We start from the raw sequence: 23,353 nt of genomic DNA, 5'->3' as shown, positions 1-23,353 counted from the left end.
CAGTTTTTAAGGCACGTCATATAAAAATATATAAAAATTAATAAGGACATATAATTTATTTAGTGAAAAACTAAAAATTTATATTTGATTATTCTATAAAAAAAATTTATTATATATACTACCAGTAATTAGAAGCTATATATTATTTATTTAGTTTAACAAAATGAAATCAACAATGGTCATTTATTATTATAGTTGTATACTGTTAATATTAATTATTTCCACTGTTCAAAATGGTTAGATAATGATAATAATTACAACAACCAAAAAAAAACTTAAATAAAACCACAAAAAATCTTTAAAAATTTATTAATTATTATTTAAACTATTATTATTTTACTTTAAATTTTTTTGTTGTTAGAACAATATAGTCAAGATTCGGAAGCTGTTGGAGAATCTGATATTCATAATAATCATGGTTCGGATGAAACAGTAACTGATAATACTAATCATGGTTCGGGTGATACTGATAGTCATGTTGATCATGGTTTGATTGATATGGATGACCCTAATTATGGTTCAGGCGATACTGATGGCCACAATCATAATAATCAAGGTTCGGGTGATAGTGATGGCCATAATACTAATCATGATTCGGAAAACCATAGTACAACAACTGAACCTGATGATAATACTGCAATGAAACGTATTGGTAAATTTTTTAAAGGATTAGGTCACGACATAAAAGAGGGTTTACTGCGTCCAATGGATTGTATGATATAATAACGTTTTTTTTAATTATTATTATTATTACTTTTTATAAGTTAAAATTATATATTCACGAACTCCTGAAAGGAGTACGTATATGCATTCTAAAAGTCTGTCTGTCTGTCTGTCTGTCTGTGTGTCTATCTGTGTGTCTGTGTGTCTGTCTGTCTGTCTGTCTGTCTGTCTGTCTGTGTGTCTGTCTGTCTGTGTGTCTGTCTGTGTGTCTATCTGTCTGTCTGTTTGTCTGTCTGTCTGTCTGTCTGTCTGTCTGTGTGTCTGTCTGTCTGTGTGTCTGTGTGTCTGTTTGTCTGTCTGTCTGTGTGTCTGTCTGTCTGTGTGTCTGTCTGTGTGTCTGTATGTTTTATTTTTTTTTTGATTTTTTTCATTTTAAGTTAAGGAGTTCGTATGGAAATGCTTTTAAAGTATTCTCAACTGGTTTTATTTTATTTTTTAAATTAGATATATTTAAATAATTATGAGTATTTTTATGTTAATTATATATATTGTTATATTATAATATATGCCCTGTCGTAGCCAAATGTTTAGTTTCATAAGTAAATGGTTAGATAAGGCTTAGATACCCGTATTACAGATTTTTCCCTACAATATATATATATATTATTTATAAATTATTTAATGCACTTTAAAATTAGTTTTTAAAAAATTTAGTAATATTAGCTGATCTAGATCAACTGATCATTTTTTTATACAAATTTATGCTATTTTACTTTCTTGATAAATTTAAAAACAAAATCAATCAAAAATTTAATTAATAATAATTAATTATTTTTTAAATGTTATATTATATATATATCTTTTTATTTAAATTTTGTATTTTTATTTATTTTTTCTTAAATACTTCAAAATAGATACAAAAAGAGAGTTTATTCAGGAATCTAGAGGTAAAAAATAATAATAATAAAGCATTCATCAAACATATAAACATGGTAACTTATAATTTTATAAATAATTATTTAAAATATACTATTAAATTAATTTTATTATTATTATTATATACTATATAGTACTATAGTATATAATATTATATATTTTTTAATTATATAATAATGTTATGATTATTATTATTATATTTACATGTTAAAATTTAATATAAATGTTTTATTTTATTTAATTAAATAAATATATAAAATTTTATAGTTAATAATTTTTATGTTTACGATAGATATGATATATGTTTTTTACTTGTTTTTAATTTTAAATTTGTAAAAAATAATATTTTAGACATTTACTATAGATAATTTTAAATCAATATTTTTTGAATATAATAAATACATCAAAAAATACAGCATAATTATATATAAAATTTATTTATAATTATGAATTATATATTTTTTGTTTTTTTTTTTGAAACAAAAATGTTTATATAATTTATATTATTCTATATTTAAAATTTTTTAATAAAAAATAAATAATAAAATTCTAATATATATATATATATAATCACTTACATCGCAATGCGCATTCATTTACAGGAATCAAAATTTTAATAAAACTTCATATTATATATAATTAAAAAAAAAAAATAAATAAGCAATTTATTTGGTGATAAAAATAAAAATTTGTATTTTAATTAGAAACTATATTATTAAATTAAACAAAAAAAATAAATGAAATCAACAATGGTCTTTTTTAATTATAGTTGTATAATATTAATGTTAATAATTTATTTATCAAAACATTTAATTATGGCCAATACTGATGATAATAATGGTTAGATTGTTAATTATTAACAACAACAACAAAATATAATTAAAATTTATTATTAAATATTATTATTAAAATGACATAATTTGCTTATTTTAATATTTGACTAATTAAAAAAAAATTTAAATTATATATAAACAATAGATTCGGATGGCGGTAATCATGGTTCGGATAATGATAATAATAATCATGGTTCGGATAATAATAATAATAATCATGGTTCGGATAATAATAATAATAATCATGGTTCGGATAATAATAATAATAATCATGGTTCGGATAATAATAATAATAATCATGGTTCGGATAATAATAATAATAATCATGGTTCGGATAATAATAATAATAATCATGGTTCGGATAATAATAATAATAATCATGGTTCGGATAATAATAATAATAATCATGGTTCGGATAATAATAATAATAATCATGGTTCGGATAATAATAATAATAATCATGGTTCGGATAATAATAATAATAATCATGGTTCGGATAATAATAATAATAATCATGATTCGGATAATAATAATAATAATCATGGTTCGGATAATAATAATAATAATCATGGTTCGGATAATAATAATAATAATCATGGTTCGGATAATAATAATAATAATCATGGTTCGGATAATAATAATAATAATCATGGTTCGGATAATAATAATAATAATCATGGTTCGGATAATAATAATAATAATCATGATTCGGATAATAATAATAATAATCATGGTTCGGATAATAATAATAATAATCATGGTTCGGATAATAATAATAATAATCATGGTTCGGATAATAATAATAATAATCATGGTTCGGATAATAATAATAATAATCATGATTCGGATAATAATAATAATCAAGGTTCGGATAATAATAATCATGGTTCGGATAATAATAATAATAATCATGGTTCGGATAATAATAATAATAATCATGGTTCGGATAATAATAATAATCATGGTTCGGATAATAATAATTATGGTTCGGATAATAATAATAATCATGGTTCGGATAATAATAATAATAATCATGGTTCGGATAATAATAATAATCATGGTTCGGATAATAATAATTATGGTTCGGATAATAATAATAATCATGGTTCGGATAATAATAGTCATGGTTCGGATAATATTAATCATGGTTCGGATAATAATAATAATGATGGTTCGGATGATGATACGATTGTATATGATAAACGTGGAAGGGATGATACTGTATATGATGATGGTTCGGATGATACTGTAACTGATAATAATACTAATCATAGTACAACTGAACCTGATGATAATACTGCAATGAAACGTATTGGTAAATTTTTTAAAGGATTAGGTCACGACATTAAAGAGGGTTTACTGCGTCCAATGGATTGTATGATATAATAACGTTTTTTTTAATTATAATTACTTTTTATAAGTTAAAATTATATATATACACCCCGCAAATTAACTATCTTATACTGGGAAAATGTTAATATCTTTTTAAATAATAGACGGATTTTGATAATGTTTGTTTTAAAATAAAGCTTAGCTCCCCCGATTGATAAATCAATTAAAAAATTTTACAAAAAAAATTATAAATTTAAATTAAGTGAAAATTGACAAAAAAAATTTATAGAATTAGACATTTATTTCTTATGTCTCATCTTTTCCATAGCATTTGCTGGAAATCGCAACTTTTACTTAAAATTATTTTAAAAATAAAAATTATAATTTTTTTGTTGTCATTTTTTAATTGTTTTATCAATCGGGGAAGTTAAGCTTTATTTTAAAACAAACATTATCAAAATCCTATTAAAATTATTTAATCTACTTTAAAATTAGTTCTTAAAAAATTAGTATTATTAGCTTATCTAGATCAACAGATCATTTTATTACAAATTTATGATATTTTACTTTTTGATAAATTTTAAACAAAATCAATCAAAAGTTTAATTAATAATAATTAATTATTTTTAAAATGTTATATATCTTTTATTTAAATTTTATATTTTTATTTATTTTTATTAAATACTTCAAAATAGATACAAAAAGAGAGTTTATTCAGGAATCTAGAGGTAAAAAATAATAATAATAAAGCATTCATCAAACATATAAACATGGTAACTTATAATTTTTACAAATAATTAATTAAAATATACTATTAAATTAATTTTATTATTATTATATACTATATAATACTATAGTTATATATAATTATACTATAGTATATAATTTTTTTTAATAATGTAATAATATAATAATGTTATGATTATGAACATTATTATTATATTTACATTTTAAAATTTAATATAAATGTTTTATTTTATTTAATTAAATAAATAAATAAAATTTTATAGTTAATAATTTTTATGTTTACGATAGATATGATATATGTTTTTTACTTGTTTTTAATTTTAAATTTGTAAAAAATAATATTTTAGACATTTAATATAGATAATTTTAAATCAATATTTTTTGAATATAATAAATACATCAAAAAATACAGTATAATTATATATAAAAAATTTTTATAATTATGAATTATATATTCTTTTATTTTTTTTTTTGAAACAAAAATGTTTATATACTTTATATTATTCTATATTTAAAATTTTTTAATAAAAAATAAATAATAAAATTATAGTATATATATATATATATAATCTTAATTAATTAGTTTCGTATACAATCTATATATATATATATATATATATATATATATATATATATATATATATATATATATATGACAGCCGGGTCAATTATAGGTAAAAAGCAATCTCAGCCAATAGTACTATCAATCGGTTCCCAATCAAACACCAATGGACAGTAATGTATAATTAAATATAATATTTTTTTTAAAAAAAATATTTATAATTAATATAACTTTTCAAATATTTTTAGTAAATATAATTTATTTTAATTAACTGCATAGTACAATTATATATAATAATAATGTTATTTATATCTATCATATAAAACAATTACCAATATCAAATAAGATTATTAAATAATCTAACCATGATCAAATTATAACTAGTACTAGATTATTTTTAATATAATATTTAATTATTATATTTTAATAGTTTTTTTGTGCAATAGAATTTTTTTTAACAAAATTTTCAATAGTATAATAAATAAGTTATATTTTCAAATTTTTTTTTAAAAATAAAATAAGTATCAATTACAGGAAAAATTTTTAGTTACGTTATATTATATATAAATATATATATATTTATTTATAGCACATATGATTTATTTAGTGAAAAACAAAAATAATTAAATTCACTATAATTTTAATTATTAATCTAATCAGAAGCAAATAAAAATTTTTCTATCAATTATTACTAATAAATAATTTAAATATAATATTAACTATATATATATATTTAAAAATGAAATCAACAATGTATTCTTATAGTTGGTTATTAATGTTAATAATTTTGTCGATACATTTAATTGTTATCACTAGTGCTAATCAATATGATTAGATATTAATTTTTTTAAAAAAATAATAAAAATAACAAAATTATTACAATTTAATTATTTATTATTTTTAAATATTTTTTTTTTAAAAATTAATAATTCTAATGATTCTAATTCTTAAAATATTTATTTTTTTAAATTATTCAGATTATAGATCAGTTGTATAAACAATTTTTATTTTAATTTTTTAACTTATTATTTAATTTAGAAATTTATTTATTTTTTTATATAAAAAAGTTTAATTTATTTTTTAGAAAATTATTAGTATTTTTATATCAGGGTTTTTAAGCAATGGGAAATAGATAGGTGGGGTGATTCTTAATGACCGTCTCCACCATCCTAAGGTTTAGATATTTTTTTGTTTAACCCCCCCCCTCCTCCCCATAGACTTTTTGACCAATTAGATATTATTTGGGGAATATTATAGATTTTAAAGGTATTTACATGTAAATTTTGGGGATTTTTTTACCCCCACCCCTAGACTCCACTAAAAATTTTTTAAAAAAAAACCTTGCTTAATCCTGTCTTTATATATATATATATATGACTTTATACGTATATATATTTATATCTTTTAAATTATCTAATGTATTATAAATTTAGTTTTATATTATAAAAAAATGCCGGTTAAAAATATAATAAAAGCCTATACCCGTCCCAGACCCCCCCCCCTCCTTCATATAATCCATAAAAATCTTGCTTAATCCTAATATACACATAACTTAATAATAAATAATATTCAAATCAACATAAACATAATTTTTTTAATTTTAATTTATGTATTAAATTTTGTTGTAAAACAATTACAAGATAAAATAGTATTATGTACTGTATATAACATTTTTAAAAAAATTACAATTAAACAATTATATAGCAAAAAAAAATTTGATTTTAAACAATTAATGAACATATATATTAATAATTATTATAAATAATATTTAATTTTGTAATAAAAATTTACTAATTTAATATAATAAATGAACAACATTGATTAAATAATTAATTAATTAATTAATACATACTGTATATACTGTAATAGATTGACATTGTTTATGATATTAATTATTACTAAAACTAAATATATATAACTAATAATAATTATAGTAATAATAATTAACAATAAAAAATTAATAAAAAAAACAAATTAAATTGTCTCTAAAAATCTATTTTAAAAATAAGTCAATTATTTCGCTTCATCTGCGATGAAGACAATAGTGAAGCTTTGATATCATCGGAAAATTTGGCCAAAAAATACGGATGACTCGTACGGGCGCAATGTGTGGCCAAAACGCCCAATTCGTTTGTATGTTCAACATTGCGATCGTATCTCAGCTGATTACCGAAAACATCGGTCAACCGTCCGCCCAGGCTTTCCAGTACGGCTTCCGGTGCACAGGTATCCCATTTTTTGCAGCCCCGACTCGGAAATACGTAGGCATGAGCCTGACCTTCGATAACCAGCAGTACCTTATGGCCGGCACCGCCCACACGTATTACTTCGTCCGGATTGATATGTTCGATGGCAGCGTTGATTGTCGGCGAACTATGCGATCGGGTAGTCGTTACTATAACTTTCCCTACTGGTGGCTGCCTGTGCTGGAAGCCGTAGGCACCCAGACCTACCAATCCCCATATGGTTCGACCTAATTTCGTACTATCATTTTCTTTCTATATGTATAACATAATTATTATTATATATATATATAGGAAATATATTTTGAGGAATATATTGTTTATAAGGAGGGACTGACATCAAAATTATAAAATGGTTGATGAATGACACCGCCAATTGCCCGCCCCTTTACCGATAGGCCGATGAGGACAGTAACGTGATCGAGAAGTCCTGTATGTGTGTGTGTGTGTGTCAATCAAATTTTGATTATTAGGATTTACGGTTAGATTTAATTGCATACATATATTAAGATAATAATAATATCAAATCAAACAGTTTTTTTTATATACAAACCTTGTGTGTATTCGGAAGTACCATCCAATGGGTCGACCCATACCTACCAAACAATAACAAACAAACAAAAAAGTCGAAACAAACAAAACAATCAAAAAAATCAATTAAATTTTGTTAATTATAACATAAATGTCAACCAATAATAATAATAATAATAATAATCAATTGAATTAAACAATAAGCCGTACGACTATATCTTCATCGGTAACATTCAGCCATTCTTCTGGACACTTATGGCTCAACACTGACTCGTCAAATGAGCTGACAATCCATTTGTCGTCGATCTTATCATTTGGATCTAATGTCTTCATGAGTAATAGACAGACAGACAAACAAAAATTAATGGTTAGATAAAAAATAAAATAATAGTTAAGACATAAGTACTGGATCTTTAGGGAAGACATCCAATAGACAGACAGACAAACAGATAGACAGACAAACAGATAAATAGATAGACAGACAAATAGATAGACAGACAAATAGATAGACAGACAAACAGATAGACAGACAAATAGATAGACAGACAAACAGATAGACAGACAAATAGATAGACAGACAAACAGATAGACAGACAAATAGATAGACAGACAAACAGATAGACAGACAAATAGATAGACAGACAAATAGATAGACAGACAGACAAACAGATAGATAGACAGAAAGACAAACAGATAGACAGACAAACAGATAGACAGACAAACAGATAGACAGACAAACAGATAGACAGACAAACAGATAGACAGACAAATAGATAGACAGACAAATAGATAGACAGACAGACAAACAGATAGATAGACAGAAAGACAAACAGATAGACAGACAAACAGATAGACAGACAAACAGATAGACAGACAAACAGATAGACAGACAAACAGATAGACAGACAAATAGATAGACAGACAAATAGATAGACAGACAAACAGATAGACAGACAGACAAACAGATAGATAGACAGAAAGACAAACAGATAGACAGACAAACAGATAGACAGACAAACAGATAGACAGACAAACAGATAGACAGACAAATAGATAGACAGACAAATAGATAGACAGACAAACAGATAGACAGACAAACAGATAGATAGACAGACAAACAGATAGATAGACAGACAAACAGATAGACAGACAAACAGATAGATAGACAGACAGACAAACAGATAAATAGACAGACAAACAGATAGACAGACAGACAAACAAACAGACAGACAAACAGACAGACAAACAGACAGACAAACAGACAGACAAACAGACAGACAAACAGACAGACAAACAGACAGACAAACAGACAGACAAACAGACAGACAAACAGACAGACAAACAGACAGACAAACAGACAGACAAACAGACAGACAAACAGACAGACAAACAGACAGACAAACAGACAGACAAACAGACAGACAGAAAACACTAACAAACCTCTTCGCCAATAATAGCAATCTTCGGGAACTGTTTCGACAGTGAAGTAATGATACAGTTTTGCGCCCGTCGGTCGGCTTCGGTCTGCAGATCGTTGACTCCCTTTCGGTGGTATCGAAGAAGAAAAAATTAAATATATCATAAGATCAGTCAGTCATCTTAAAAGCTGATCCATAGGTTTTGAAACCTGAAACACTTACTTTGTCGACGACGGCCAGTTCGCCCGTTTTCATTACATCCCTGACTATAGAGCCGGCTTTGGCCGATATGTTTACCGACGACGACAATATTCTCAGTACTAGATTGTTGGACATTGTTTTCCAGATCATCCGATTGGTTGGTCACTGCCAGTCAATGGATCAGTTGGTCGGTCGGTCGGTCGGTCGGTCGGTCGGTCGGTCGGTCGGTCGGTTGGGTGAGTTTGTGGCCAAACACACACACAGACACTACTACTAGTGGTTACACTATCGGTAAATCGGTGGCCAATAAAAAAAATAAATTATTTATTGAATCGCTTTTTTTATTGTTTTAGTAATCATATGATTGACTGATATTTAACTACTATTACTACTACTACTACTGTGTATTGTATTGATTGTTGAAATACCGATAGATTTTATTTATTTATTTTATTTTATTTTTTTTGAATAGAGAGGAAAATTATAACCAAAAATATTTTGTTTACTTATATAAAACCCGGGAACCAAACCCAATTATTTATAATTATTTTTAAAAATTATAGTATAAAATAAGTGTAAATTTACAATTTTATAAAAAAAAATAAAATCATAAATATTTTATAATTATTAATATATATTTTTTTGTCAACTAATTTAAACACATTTTTTTAAATAATAAATAAAATAAATAAATAATATAAAACCAACATGATAAAATCAGTAGAGAGAAAAAAAATACAATTTATTAATATTATTATAGTTTTTTTGTCAACTAATTTAAACACATTTTTTTATTAAAAATTATAATAATAATAAAACCAACATGATAAAATCATTAGAGAGAAAAAATACAATTTATTAGTAATATTACAATATTTAAAAAAAAAACATTTTTATTCTAACCCTAAACCATGTATTGCTTCCCTCCCGGAGCTAAACCCGTATTGTATGTTAAACTCTAGTATTTAAACTATTGATATGTTTAGGAAATATACAGTATATTACCCGACAATAGGTGGTATCACTAGTAATATAATAGTAGTGCAAATGTTTTTTTTTTAATTATTTTTTTTTTTTGGTAACAAATATTATTATTTACTGACAACTCATATATATAAAAGTCTATATGTTTTTTACTTAACAAAAAAAATAATAAATATTTTTTTAACATTAAAATTGTGTTTACATTCACATACTGTACATATAGTACAGTCATAGTGTGTATATAAAACATAAATAACATAAACAGTACATCAACTGTTTCATTATAAACAAAACCAAAACACCAATGGCCGCCACGCTATGATACTCTTATTTAATTTTTTTTTTGACACTACACTTAAATTACGTTTACATATTTATTGCATACACAATAATGCAATAATAGCATAATAATAGCATTAAAACGTAATTTAAGGGTAGTGTCCAAAATAAAACATTAAAATAAGGGTATCATAGCGTGTGGCTGTCATAATTGTTTTGGTTTTGTTTATAATGAAACAGTTTTTATTATTATTATTATTACAGTATTGAATACACGTATTATTAATACATTAATATAACATTAACTCTCTCTCTCTGTGTATGTGTTTATAGCTATTGAAACATAAAATGTTTTATATATTTATTTGTATTAATAATTATTATTAATGAATGATATGTTAAATAAATAATAAATAATTTTTATTATTATTATTATTACATTCAAGTATTGACATCGGGTTTGTGTCAATAAACCTGATTTGATTGAAGACTGAACTGACTGACTGACTGTCATCCACAACAAGAAGAAGAAGAAGAAGTGATTGAATCGTCTGAAGATGTGGTCGTTTTGGTCGAGAGATCCGACAAAAGATTTCGGTTACGATATACAAGATTTGTTGGCCACGGATGACAAATGTATTTGGGTTTTACATAAAGCTAAGAAAAAGGTCTGTCTGTGTTGTTGATCACCAGCAGCTGATCCACACAAATGTCTATCAACTAAGACTCTCTTACTTTTCCAGTCGACCGGTGAGTTGGTCTCTGTGTTTCGCTACGAACAGAAGCCCGGCGGCAGTGGTGACAATCATACGGACAGAGCCAAGAATGCTGTCAAACGTTTGAAGACATTAAGACATCCATCTATTCTAACTTATGTCGACTCACTAGAAGTATTTGATATTATTATATGATATCTGTTGCTATGTCTCGATGATGAACGATGAAGAAGTAGAAGACAATGTGTCCTAATATAACTAATTATTGTTTTTTTTTGTTTTGTTTATCACTTTAATTAGTCCGATAAATATGTTTATGTGGTCACCGAATATGTTATACCATTGGAACAGTATTTGCAATCGATATCCGATTATACACAACAACAGAAACAATTGGCCATATCTTGGGGCTTATATCAGGTGGCGGTAAGTGTTTTATGGGAGAGGACTATATATATATATATATATATAGAGAGAGAGAGAGGATTGATGTAGCCATCGATGTCTACCTAATATCTCACTCATAACTGATTCCCCTTAAAAACTACTGATAAAACAGAAAGGACTCGGTTTTCTGATCAATGATTGCAATCTATCGCATAATAACATATGTATGCCATCGATATATGTGAATTCGGGTGGCGTCTGGCGGATAGCCGGTCTCGAGTATGTCAGCAGCAATACGACCGCAGCCGACACCGATACGTATCCGACAAAAGCCTTAGCATTTCAAAGCAAATACACGCCACCGGAACGAGTGGATCAAACTAAACGATATAACGGTTCTAAATGGTTAGTCTTAAAAATATAGGTTTTACCGGTATATATATATATATTTAAGAGACAATGATTTAATCAAAAAAAAAAATTTTATGTTATGTATATTAGGGGCGCCGATAGTTGGGGTCTCGGATGTCTAATATGGGAATCGTTTAACGGTTTATTACCCGAAACTAATAAACTAAGATCTCTTGGAAGAGTAAGTTATGAATTATTTAGTGTATTTTGCTAATGATTTTAATGATTTTAATGATTTACCCAAATTAGATACCGAAGCTATTGTCGACGCCATACATGGAACTGATTAGCAATAATGCCAACAATAGGTTAAGTCCATCCGATTTCATCACAAAATGTCGTTCGGCTAATGGTTTTCTTAAAAATAATTTTATCGATTCGATGCTATTCCTCGAAGAGATACAGGTATTTGATTTTTGGATTTAATTTTTTTGTTGTTTGTTTGACAACAAAACAAAAAAATTTCATTTATTATCAATTTAATAGATCAAAGACGCCATCGAGAAGAATAGATTTTTCACAAATCTTGATAACCATTTGGATTCGTTTCCGAAGGATATTTGCAAGAATAAGATTTTACCACAACTGGTAACCGCCTTTGAGTTTAGTGCCGTCGGATCAGCTATTTTAGGTCCATTGTTTAAAGTAAGTATCGATGCAATTATTGTTGTCTTTCCAAATAATTATAACTATACTGTTGTTATTATATTTTAAAAAAATAAAATTGATTTTATAATTATTATTATTATTATCTGATTTGATTGATGTGACAAATAGATTGGCAAATCGCTAGATGAGGACGAGTTCCAGAAAAAGATAGTTCCCTGTGTTGTCAAACTGTTTGCCTGTAAGGATAGGGCTACAAGAGCTAAACTATTGCAACAGGTTTTGTATTACAATTAAAAAAATAACCATTTTTTTCAAAAATAATCATTGGATTAGATTGTAATTGTTTTTTTTTTTGTTGACAATTGATTCAATGTTTGTTTGATTGTGGAACAGATGGACACATTCATCAATTATATACAACCAAATGTAGTCAACGATAGTGTATTTCCTAATGTTTGTCAAGGATTTCTTGATTCAAATCCAGTCATCAGAGAGCAGACCGTTAAAGTAATTTATTTTTTTAAATTGATTAATTTATTGTTATATATATATAATTTATATTATTGTTATTGTAGTGTATGTTACATATGGCACCCAAACTAAACTATCATAACCTGAATGAAGAGTTGATCAAAAATTTTGTTAGACTACAGACCCGTGACGAAGAGGGAGGTATTAGGACTAATACAACCGTTTGTCTCGGAAAGGTTGCCAGTTATTTGCATCCGCAGATACGTCAGACAGTACTGATACCGGCATTTTTGAGGTCAATGCGCGACCCATTTCCGCCGGCACGTATAGCCGGTATACTAGCCCTGTCGGCTACGCAAAACTTTTATTCGCTAAAAGAGTGTTCCACTCGTGTAATGTCTGCCTTATGTCATCTGATTATGGATCCGGAAAAACAGGTCCGCGATCAGGCCTTCAAAGCGCTCAAAGGTTTTATCGGTAAAATGGAAAAAGTATCGGAAGATCCGTCGCTAGCGGAACAAATGGGTTTGTTTTTTGTTGTTGTGTTTAATCTGTTATTTATTTATTAAATCGGTAATTATCGGGTAAATATTTTTTGTCTATAATTGTTTTTATCATCCAATCAAATAGAGGCTGACTTGAACGCCGCCGGTAGTAATGTTTCGTCAACACTGGCCGCCAGTTGGGCCGGTTGGGCAGTTTCGTCGCTGGCATCTAAGTTCTACCGAAGCAAATCGTTGTCGGCCGACTTGAAGACAACAAACAACAGCACAACTCAGTCATCATCATCGGCGGCGACGACGACGATGGCCAACAAAGACAGCAAAGACAAGGACGCCGATAGACCGCATACGCCACAAACGCCTGGTATTCAAAAGTCAGAGTCGGGTGATTCGCAACAGGACTTCGAGGAAGAAGTTTGGGGTTCTATTGACGCCGATAACAGCAATAGTCAGTCGACGAATGCCGCCAGAAAATCGTTGGACGGCTGGGATGAAGACTGGAATAATGAAGACCACAATGAAGATAATGACGAAGAATTCGATGATAAAGAGGAGTCGTCGTCGTCGACAACAACAACAAGAAAATCAGCGAATCATTCGGTTAGAAAAGAAGATGGCGACGACTTCTTCGATCAGTTTACTACATCGGGTAATAGCAATAAAAGTAAATCAGCTAAGAATTGGGAAAAGTCGTCGTCATCGTCGACAACGACCACAACAACAACCAAAGCTACTGATGAGTTCAACAGTGGTGACGACGATATCAGTAGTTTCGGTGTTGGCGGCGGCGGCAAACAACATGATGTCACCAATAGTAGTACTACTGGTAGTGATGAACCACAACAACAACAACAACAGAATAAAGTGGTACAACAAAGACGACTGAACAGAACTAAAGATTTAGAGGAAAGAAGAGCTAATCAGAAGAAGTCGACGACCAAAGGTCCGATGAAATTAGGCGCTCAACGTATCACTTGATCCCCTTTGAAGAGGCGACCACCCGGAAGAAGATGTTTTATTACCACTTTTTATTAGCAGTTTTTTATTATTATTATTAATTAATTAATTAATAATTATTGTCAATACTTTAATAGTAATAATAATAATATCGGAAACAAATCGATTTCATTACAGTTTATTTATTTTATAGGTTTATTGATAATAATAATAATAATATTAATATTATATAAAAACAAAATATTTATTTTTTTTAAATTAATGTATTTTTTTAATTTAATATTAATTATATTAATAATTTTTCATTAATTTTTAAAAATAATTTATTAATAATTTATTATTATTTCTCACTCTTTTTCTACAAGAAAATCTTGGTTAAGAATTTCATTTTATTTAAATTATTATTATTTTTTTGAAAATTACGTAAATATATATTTATGTTTTTTTTTTATTTAATTATCTCTTAAATTATTGAAAACACTTATTAGAGTAAATAAGTTTTTTTTTTTAAATAGTGAAACTGTTTTTTTTATCATTCAAATGTAAAATGTTAGCTAAAATAATATATATTTTGTATATATATATATATATATATAATGAACGAAACAATAAATTGTGATAAACTTATAGCCTATAATATAGTATCAATCAATAAATTAATTTTTAATTTTTTAAGATATCATACCCTTTAACATACCTATCCATATGGTAATACATATATTTAAGTATAGCCATCACCACTACATAACTCCCCCCCCACTATCAATAGTATTATTTATTTAATAATTTTACAATAATTATAACTATAAATACAGTATATATATTTATAGAGAAAAATTTTAAACAATTTAAAAAATTTTGATTATTAACCATAATTTTAAAATATATATTTACAGTAAATATATATAATTATGTATAAATTTAAACATTAGACTAATTAAAAAAAATACATTTTAATGTTTTATGTATTTATTACATGTAATTATTTTAATTTGTAAAACTTTTTGAACAAATAAAACAAAAAGTAATTGAAAGTTGTCTATCATATGAAAATAAAATAAATAATAATTTTTAATAAAAACATAAATAATATACATATAAATAATAACATTTTACTTTAATTTATAGTTTTATTGTTTTATATATTATAATATTAGCTAAAAAAAATTTACAGAATATTTGCTATAAAAAAGGGATGTCTATAACAACAACAACACTTAAAGTATAGGGGAATGGGATGGGGGAGTCATATTAGACAGACCCCCTCCCCATACACATGACTGTGCGCTGGTGTTACGCAATAGTTTGTTGTGTAGACAACACACATATACACTGTTTGATTGACAGACTCTCTCTCTCTCTCTCTCTTTCTTAGACATTGAAAAAATAACACATGAATTACATATACAATAGACTGTATATATATTAATATCAATAATACTAATAATATCAATAGTGGAAAATATATTTATGTATTTTATTTTTTATTGTTGTTATTGTGTCCATCAATACAATTCAATACTATACTACAGTAATATCATAAGTGTATTGTAATATTATTGTGTAAATACAAAAAAAAAAATAGATATTTAAAAAAAATATTAATAAATCAATTGTGTTTAACAGTATATATATAACATATATGTTATAACTAAATAATAATTTTTGTTTAAATTTGTTTTAAAATAAATTAAAATCAAATAAATTTATTATTTTTTTAAAAATGGGAATAATATGATAAACAAAACTATAGTTTTTAAGCGCTTATAAATCAAAATTTTTTTTTTAATTTTTAAAAATTCAGCATACTCCAATTATTATTATTATTTATTGATTTGAATTAAATTAATAATAAATCATCCAAGGTAAATTACTATATCATTTTTTATAATTTATATATATTTATATTGTATATTTAGTATTTATACATACTAATAATAATAATAATAATAATAATAATAATAATAAGTAAACACCATGTTGTTTTTATTTATTTTGTATAACAAATTGTTTGTACTAGGTGGGTTTAACAAATTTATGATCAATAATAATAATAATAATTTTAATTAATTTTAATATTATGGATAATATAAATGATAAATATAAAGTATAATATTCAATGTTTGATTAAAACTCTAAATTGATATTTTTAATTACTAAAAATTTTATAAATTAATTAATAATTATAACTTTATAAATTGATTTATTGTGTAGTGTGGTGTAGTGTAGTTTATTTTATTTATTAAATAGAAATTACCTCGGTAATTAAAAATAATTTATAGTACAGTAATTTATACTAACAATTAATTATTGATTATTAGGTTAATATATATATATTGAATTTAGTTTATCTAAAAAAAAATGTTTATAATAAATACTGTTACTATTTAAATATTTTTTTAAAAATATATTTTTCAACAATAAAAATAAAATCAAATGCCAACAGTTATTGTTGTTGTTATATATATATGTTATATATTATATATATATATTAATATAAAAAAAAACATTATTTGTTTGTTTGATTGTTAGATATTTAAAATTTTTTAAAAAAAATTAAGTACAAAAATCTAATAATAATTATAATACTTATTAGTATTAGTATTGATAGACATATAATAATAATAATAATAATAATAATAATAATATCAAATCTGAAGGACAGTTGTGTTTGTGTGTTGTTGTTGTTGAAGAAAATCTATGATAAAAGTGAAGAGTATTTTTGAGTATATCTATAATAAATATATATTTAATTTATATATATATTTGAATAACTTATATATTATATATAAAATATACTGTATGTATGTGTGTTATTATAGTACTGTATGGGTACTTAATATAAGTATATTATAAAAACTTTGATACTTATAAAACATTTATTATCAATTATTATCAAATAAATAAATAAAAAAAAATTAGTTTATTAGGTATACTATACTGTATGTGTATGTGTCTAACAATTTTATTTTTTTTTTAAGTGACAAAAGTCCATCAAAAAAAAATATTTGATAAATAAATATATATCGATATATATATATATAGATAGATAACATTATGTATATAATGTTTTTTAAAAAATAGATAAATATATTTTTTTTATGAAATGATATTTATTTTTAATAATTGATTTTTTTAGCACACATTCCGTATATGATATCAATGATATCATATCATCAAATATTTTCCTAATAATTATTTTAAATTATTAAAATTAACAATCACTTAATTATCGATATATATATATATAAAATATATATTATCAGCTGATATTTAGATTAAAAAAAAATTTGGTAAACATTTATTAATTAAAAAAATAAAATTATTGAAAACACTTATTTAATAATAATATATTTATCAATAATCATTGATTACATTTGATTCAAATCATTTACCCCTCATATAATGATTAATCAAAAAAATTAAATAATTATCAGTTTATTGATAGCTAAAAATAAAACTATTTTTTTCTAACAAAATAATTTATAACTATTTTTTTAAAAAATTATATTAAAATATATAAGAGGAAAACTTTATATAATATATAAATATTTATTTTTAACTAAAATATAATATTATTATTACATAATAATTTTTTTTTAAAAAATTTATGTGTCCACTCATCTATTATAAAAATTTTCCGGTTAATGATTATAGTTAGGTATTGAAATTAAAGTATATTTATTTATTATTGATATTTTTTTAAAAAGTCAAACATTGTGTTTATATGATAAACAGATTATTTTGTTAATAAAAAAATTAAATATCAATCATTGATAAGTATATCTCATTAGATGTTTTTAAACAACATAATATCGCAATAATCATTGCATATGAATATATAATTAATTAATTTACGATATAATGTTTTTTATATATTGTATATAAATTACTTTTAATAATAATAATAATAATTATTATTATTATTATTATTATTATTATGCAAAATAGCTATTAAAATTCCTTACAATTACTTAAAATTGGTTATAAAAAGTTATATAAAAATTTTATTACTACTACTACTACTACTATTGATAATAATAATAATTTTAATTGTTTTTTTTGAACAAAATAACATTTTTAGGTAATTTTCATACAACACATCAAATTTGGAAATTATTATTAAAAGTTATAATTTGATAACTAAATGAAAAATTTGAATTAAATAAAACAAATACAATACATTATTATTATTATCAAATCATCCATCAATATGACTATAATTACCCGACTAATAACTGGCCATAGAAATGGCAAAACTGCTTTACAACAACTATTGCCGATTACTTGCCGATCGGTAAACATTGCCAACCGTCGGTATGATTCGTCCTATGAGGTGAAGCCAATCAAAAAAGTATTGGTCGCTAATAGAGGTATTATTTATTTTTTTTGATTATTTTCATTACCCGGTAATTGTTTACTAATACCCCCCCCCACCCCACTCTCTATTACCCGATTATTCAGGCGAGATAGCTATCCGGGTGTTCAGGGCGTGTACAGAGCTAGGGATCCGATCGGTGGCCCTGTACTCTGAACAGGATAAGATGCATATGCATCGGCTAAAAGCCGACGAAGCCTATCTGGTCGGTAAAGGTTTGCCGCCGGTTCAGGCCTATCTGAACATTCCCGAAATCATACGTATCGCTCAAGAATCGGAAGTCGACGCCATTCATCCGGGCTACGGGTTTCTATCCGAGCGATCGGATTTTGCCCGATCGTGTCTCGACAATGACATACGATTTATCGGGCCGTCGCCCGATGTTATGGCCCGTATGGGCGATAAAGTCGAGGCCCGTAAAGCGGCCATCGAAGCCGGCGTACGTGTAGTACCCGGTACCGATCGCCCTGTTATCAATGTCAACGATGCCAAAGTGTTTGTCGAAAAACATGGACTACCCGTCATATTCAAGGCTGCCTACGGTGGCGGCGGTCGAGGTAATGGTGTCGGAGTTTTTTAGTTGTTGTTATTGTGATAATTACCGATATTTATACTGTATATACAAAACAAATTATTGATACCCTGTTGTTGTTTGGGTGGGGACAGGTATGCGTGTGGTCAGAAATATGGCCGAATTGGAGGAAAACTTCGAGAGGGCTACCTCGGAGGCGCTGTCCGCTTTCGGTAACGGTGCTATGTTTATCGAACGATTCATTGAACATCCGCGACATATTGAAGTACAAATACTGGGCGACTCGTACGGCAATGTTGTCCATCTGTACGAACGTGACTGTACTGTCCAGCGTAGACATCAGAAAATCATTGAGATTGCACCGTCACCCAATCTGGATCCGGTAATCAGGGACAAGATATTGGCCGACGCTGTCAAACTGGCCAGACATGTCGGCTACCAGAATGCCGGTACTGTCGAGTTTCTGTTGGATTCGGACGGTACCTACTATTTCATTGAAGTCAATGCCCGACTTCAAGTCGAGCATACGGTTACCGAAGAGATAACGGGTGTCGATTTGGTACAGAAACAGATACGTATATCGGAAGGTCAATCGCTGGCCAATTTGAATCTCACCCAGGACAACATTCGTGTCCAGGGAACAGCCCTACAGTGTCGGGTGACTACCGAGGATCCGGCCAAAAATTTCCAGCCCGATACCGGCCGTATCGAAGTATTTCGTTCGGGCGAAGGTTTCGGTATCCGATTGGACGGTGCGTCGGCATTTGCCGGCGCTATCATATCGCCCTACTATGACTCGCTGTTGGTCAAAGTTATAGCCCATGCCAGCAACATTGGATCGGCATCGGCCAAAATGAATCGGGCGCTCAGAGAGTTCAGGGTCAGGGGTGTCAAAACTAACATACCGTTCCTATTGAATGTATTGGAAAATGAAAAATTTCTAAAATCATCGTACGATACAAACTTTATTGACACACATCCGGAACTGTTTAAGTTTGAGGCCTCACAGAATAGGGCCCAAAAATTGCTATACTATTTGGCCAATTTGATGGTCAACGGCCCGTCGACACCGTTGGCTACCAAACTTAAACCATCGGATATTATACCGGCAGTTCCGGCCACGACTACCACCACCACCGCCGAATCGACGACGACGACAACGACACCGAACGGCTGGAAACTAGTACTGGATCGCGAAGGTCCCGAAGCTTTTGCCAAAGCCGTACGCCAGCACAAGGGCCTACTGTTGATGGACACGACCTATCGGGACGCCCATCAGTCACTGTTGGCCACCAGAGTTCGTTCATACGATTTGCTTAGGATATCGCCCTATGTATCGCAAAACTTTAGCAACCTATTCAGTCTGGAAAACTGGGGCGGCGCCACCTTTGACGTGGCCATGCGTTTCTTGCACGAAGATCCGTGGGAACGGCTATCGGAAATGCGTACACTAATACCGAACATACCCTTCCAGATGCTCCTACGCGGTGCCAACGCTGTCGGCTATACATCCTATCCGGATAATGTTGTATTCAAATTTTGCGAACTGGCCAAACAAGCCGGAATGGACATATTTCGGGTGTTTGATTCGCTTAACTATTTACCAAATATATTGGTCGGTATGGAAGCCGCTGGCCAGGCTGGCGGTGTAGTCGAAGGTGCCATCAGCTATACGGGCGATGTATCGGATCCGAAACGTACAAAATATAATCTGGACTATTATGTCGATTTAGCCGATAAATTGGTAGCCGCCGGTACTCACATATTGTGCATCAAAGATATGGCCGGCCTATTAAAGCCGAGAGCAGCGAAAATGTTGATCGAAGCCCTCAGGTCGAGACATCCGGATGTTCCCATACATATACATACGCACGATACGGCCGGTGCCGGAGTAGCCTCAATGATCTACTGTGCCGAAGCCGGTGCCGATATTGTCGATGTTGCCGCCGATTCAATGTCCGGTATGACTTCGCAGCCGAGTATGGGTGCACTGGTAGCGGCACTGGCCGGTACCGAGCACGACACTGGCCTAAAATTACCGCACATATCCGACTATTCGGCCTATTGGGAACAAACCCGGACACTGTACGCACCGTTCGAGTGTACGACAACCATGAAAAGCGGTAACGCCGATGTCTATCTGAATGAAATACCCGGCGGCCAGTATACTAACCTACAGTTTCAGGCCTATTCACTCGGTCTGGAAAAACAATTTGAACAAATCAAGAAAGCCTACGCCGAAGCCAACAAACTATTAGGCGATCTAATCAAAGTGACGCCATCGTCGAAAGTTGTCGGCGATTTAGCCCAGTTTATGGTACAAAACAACTTATCGGCCAAAGATGTCGAAGATCGGGCCGAAGAGCTAAGTTTCCCGTCGTCGGTGGTCGAGTTTATGCAAGGTTTTATTGGCGAGCCGTACGGCGGTTTTCCCGAACCGCTGCGCAGTAAAATACTGAAAGGTTTGGCACCGATTCGCGGCCGGCCTGGCCAGCACTTGCCGCCCATGAATTTCATTCAACTGAAAGACGAATTGGTTGAAAAACATGGCGAACCAGTTAGCGATACGGATGTCATGAGTTCGGCAATGTATCCGAAAGTTTGCGACGATTTCATACAATTTCGCCACGAGTTCGGACCGGTTAGTCTGTTTGATACCCGAATATTTTTGACCGGACCTAAAGTTGGCGAAGAATTTGAGGTAAATTTTTGTTGTTGTTGTTATTGACATTTATCGGGTAATTATTATTTGTTTGGTTTTTTTAGGTAACACTCGAAAAAGGAAAGGTATTGCATATAAAAACTTTGGCCGTTTCCGAGACCCGAACCAATACCGGCGAACAGGAAGTGTTTTTTGAACTTAACGGCCAATTGAGAAGTTTTCTGGTCAAAGACAAATCGGTTACTAAAGTATGTATTAATTTAGTTTTAATTAATTAATTAATAATTTTATTTAATATTGAAAAAGGAAATTAAATCAAATCCGAAAGCACTGAAAGGTGTTAAGGGATCGGTTGGTGCGCCGATGCCGGGAACTGTCATCGAAGTTCGGGTACAGGAGGGCGACAAAGTCGATAAGGGACAGCCGCTGATTGTGTTGAGTGCCATGAAAATGGAAATGATTGTCCAGTCGCCGATCGGCGGAACTGTTAAGAAGATTTTTGTCAACAAAGACATGAAACTCGAGGGCGACGACTTACTTATGGACATTGATGTCGATTAAAATACTAATAATAATAATAATAATAAATAATAAAACTATTGTTATATAACACACACACACACACACACATAATTGTTGTGATAGTTAAAAAACATGATTTTATTATTTTGAGGGCATAATTACCGGTAATATTATATATATATATAACATTTGTAAAACTGACTGTTTGTTTGTTTGTTTGATTAGAAATATTAATAATAGTTTTGTTTGTTTGAATTGTTGTCATAATATTTTTTTTTTAAAAATATATATATATATATTTAAAAAAAACATTTTATTGAATTAAAAAAAAGTTTTGCAGATATTATCACCAAAAAAACCAAAAACAATCAATCAATCAATCAAAGAGCAGATCTGAACAAACAAACAAACAATTATATCAATCAATCAGTGATTTTTTCGGTTATCCATAACATATAATATATATATAAACACAT

General features: G+C 28.3%; 4 protein-coding genes across 4 annotated transcripts; 3 read left to right on the top strand and 1 right to left on the bottom strand.

The window, feature by feature from the left end:
* The first annotated feature begins 138 nt into the window (after positions 1-138).
* Positions 139-1,642, top strand: LOC128952457 (myelin gene regulatory factor-like A). The gene is made up of 3 exons (XM_054297858.1): positions 139-236; positions 362-712; positions 1,578-1,642. Exons 1-3 carry the CDS (start codon positions 164-166, stop codon positions 1,619-1,621), a joined length of 468 nt encoding a protein of 155 aa, XP_054153833.1. The 5' UTR covers positions 139-163; the 3' UTR covers positions 1,622-1,642.
* Positions 1,643-7,047: 5,405 nt separating this feature from the next.
* LOC128952338 (3'(2'),5'-bisphosphate nucleotidase 1-like) lies at positions 7,048-9,903 on the bottom strand. Its single transcript, XM_054297720.1, has 6 exons — positions 9,488-9,903; positions 9,288-9,389; positions 8,058-8,174; positions 7,870-7,912; positions 7,655-7,746; positions 7,048-7,571 (listed from the first exon to the last, which is right to left on the bottom strand). Exons 1-6 carry the CDS (start codon positions 9,614-9,616, stop codon positions 7,083-7,085), a joined length of 972 nt encoding a protein of 323 aa, XP_054153695.1. The 5' UTR covers positions 9,617-9,903; the 3' UTR covers positions 7,048-7,082.
* Positions 9,904-11,169: 1,266 nt separating this feature from the next.
* Positions 11,170-14,859, top strand: LOC128952335 (N-terminal kinase-like protein). Its single transcript, XM_054297715.1, has 11 exons — positions 11,170-11,397; positions 11,473-11,619; positions 11,746-11,871; positions 12,005-12,237; positions 12,334-12,424; positions 12,493-12,648; positions 12,730-12,888; positions 13,021-13,128; positions 13,246-13,359; positions 13,428-13,848; positions 13,954-14,859. Exons 1-11 carry the CDS (start codon positions 11,287-11,289, stop codon positions 14,802-14,804), a joined length of 2,517 nt encoding a protein of 838 aa, XP_054153690.1. The 5' UTR covers positions 11,170-11,286; the 3' UTR covers positions 14,805-14,859.
* Positions 14,860-16,443: 1,584 nt separating this feature from the next.
* On the top strand, positions 16,444-23,053 carry LOC128952334 (pyruvate carboxylase, mitochondrial-like). The gene is made up of 6 exons (XM_054297714.1): positions 16,444-16,648; positions 18,868-19,156; positions 19,248-19,718; positions 19,828-22,394; positions 22,460-22,603; positions 22,662-23,053. Exons 2-6 carry the CDS (start codon positions 18,997-18,999, stop codon positions 22,914-22,916), a joined length of 3,597 nt encoding a protein of 1,198 aa, XP_054153689.1. The 5' UTR covers positions 16,444-16,648; positions 18,868-18,996; the 3' UTR covers positions 22,917-23,053.
* Positions 23,054-23,353: the final 300 nt, after the last annotated feature.

The sequence above is a fragment of the Oppia nitens genome, unplaced genomic scaffold (assembly GCF_028296485.1).
Source record: "Oppia nitens isolate AA-2021 unplaced genomic scaffold, nextdenovo-longstitch-racon4-pilon3 scaffold1_pilon_pilon_pilon, whole genome shotgun sequence".
Classification (NCBI taxonomy): Eukaryota; Metazoa; Arthropoda; class Arachnida; order Sarcoptiformes; family Oppiidae; genus Oppia; species Oppia nitens.
The sequence above is the reverse complement of the archived record's forward strand: the minus strand, read 5'-3'. Positions and strand labels throughout refer to the sequence as shown.

What these genes read in the sequence shown, in the direction of transcription:
- LOC128952338 (XM_054297720.1), bottom strand. Translation starts at nt 9,616, where the DNA reads ATGATCTGGAAAACAATGTCCAACAATCTAGTACTGAGAATATTGTCG. An exon ending in AACTGGCCGTCGTCGACAAA is followed by an intron (nt 9,390 to 9,487) that starts GTAAGTGTTTCA and finishes TACCACCGAAAG; the next exon opens with GGAGTCAACGATCTGCAGAC. An exon ending in TACTTCCGAATACACACAAG is followed by an intron (nt 7,747 to 7,869) that starts GTTTGTATATAA and finishes ACACACATACAG; the next exon opens with GACTTCTCGATCACGTTACT.
- LOC128952334 (XM_054297714.1), top strand. Translation starts at nt 18,997, where the DNA reads ATGACTATAATTACCCGACTAATAACTGGCCATAGAAATGGCAAAACT. An exon ending in AGTATTGGTCGCTAATAGAG is followed by an intron (nt 19,157 to 19,247) that starts GTATTATTTATT and finishes CCGATTATTCAG; the next exon opens with GCGAGATAGCTATCCGGGTG. An exon ending in CTACGGTGGCGGCGGTCGAG is followed by an intron (nt 19,719 to 19,827) that starts GTAATGGTGTCG and finishes GGGTGGGGACAG; the next exon opens with GTATGCGTGTGGTCAGAAAT.
- LOC128952335 (XM_054297715.1), top strand. Translation starts at nt 11,287, where the DNA reads ATGTGGTCGTTTTGGTCGAGAGATCCGACAAAAGATTTCGGTTACGAT. An exon ending in TATTCCTCGAAGAGATACAG is followed by an intron (nt 12,649 to 12,729) that starts GTATTTGATTTT and finishes TCAATTTAATAG; the next exon opens with ATCAAAGACGCCATCGAGAA. An exon ending in TCAGAGAGCAGACCGTTAAA is followed by an intron (nt 13,360 to 13,427) that starts GTAATTTATTTT and finishes TTGTTATTGTAG; the next exon opens with TGTATGTTACATATGGCACC.
- LOC128952457 (XM_054297858.1), top strand. Translation starts at nt 164, where the DNA reads ATGAAATCAACAATGGTCATTTATTATTATAGTTGTATACTGTTAATA. An exon ending in TATTTCCACTGTTCAAAATG is followed by an intron (nt 237 to 361) that starts GTTAGATAATGA and finishes TTTTGTTGTTAG; the next exon opens with AACAATATAGTCAAGATTCG. An exon ending in TTTACTGCGTCCAATGGATT is followed by an intron (nt 713 to 1,577) that starts GTATGATATAAT and finishes ACTTCAAAATAG; the next exon opens with ATACAAAAAGAGAGTTTATT.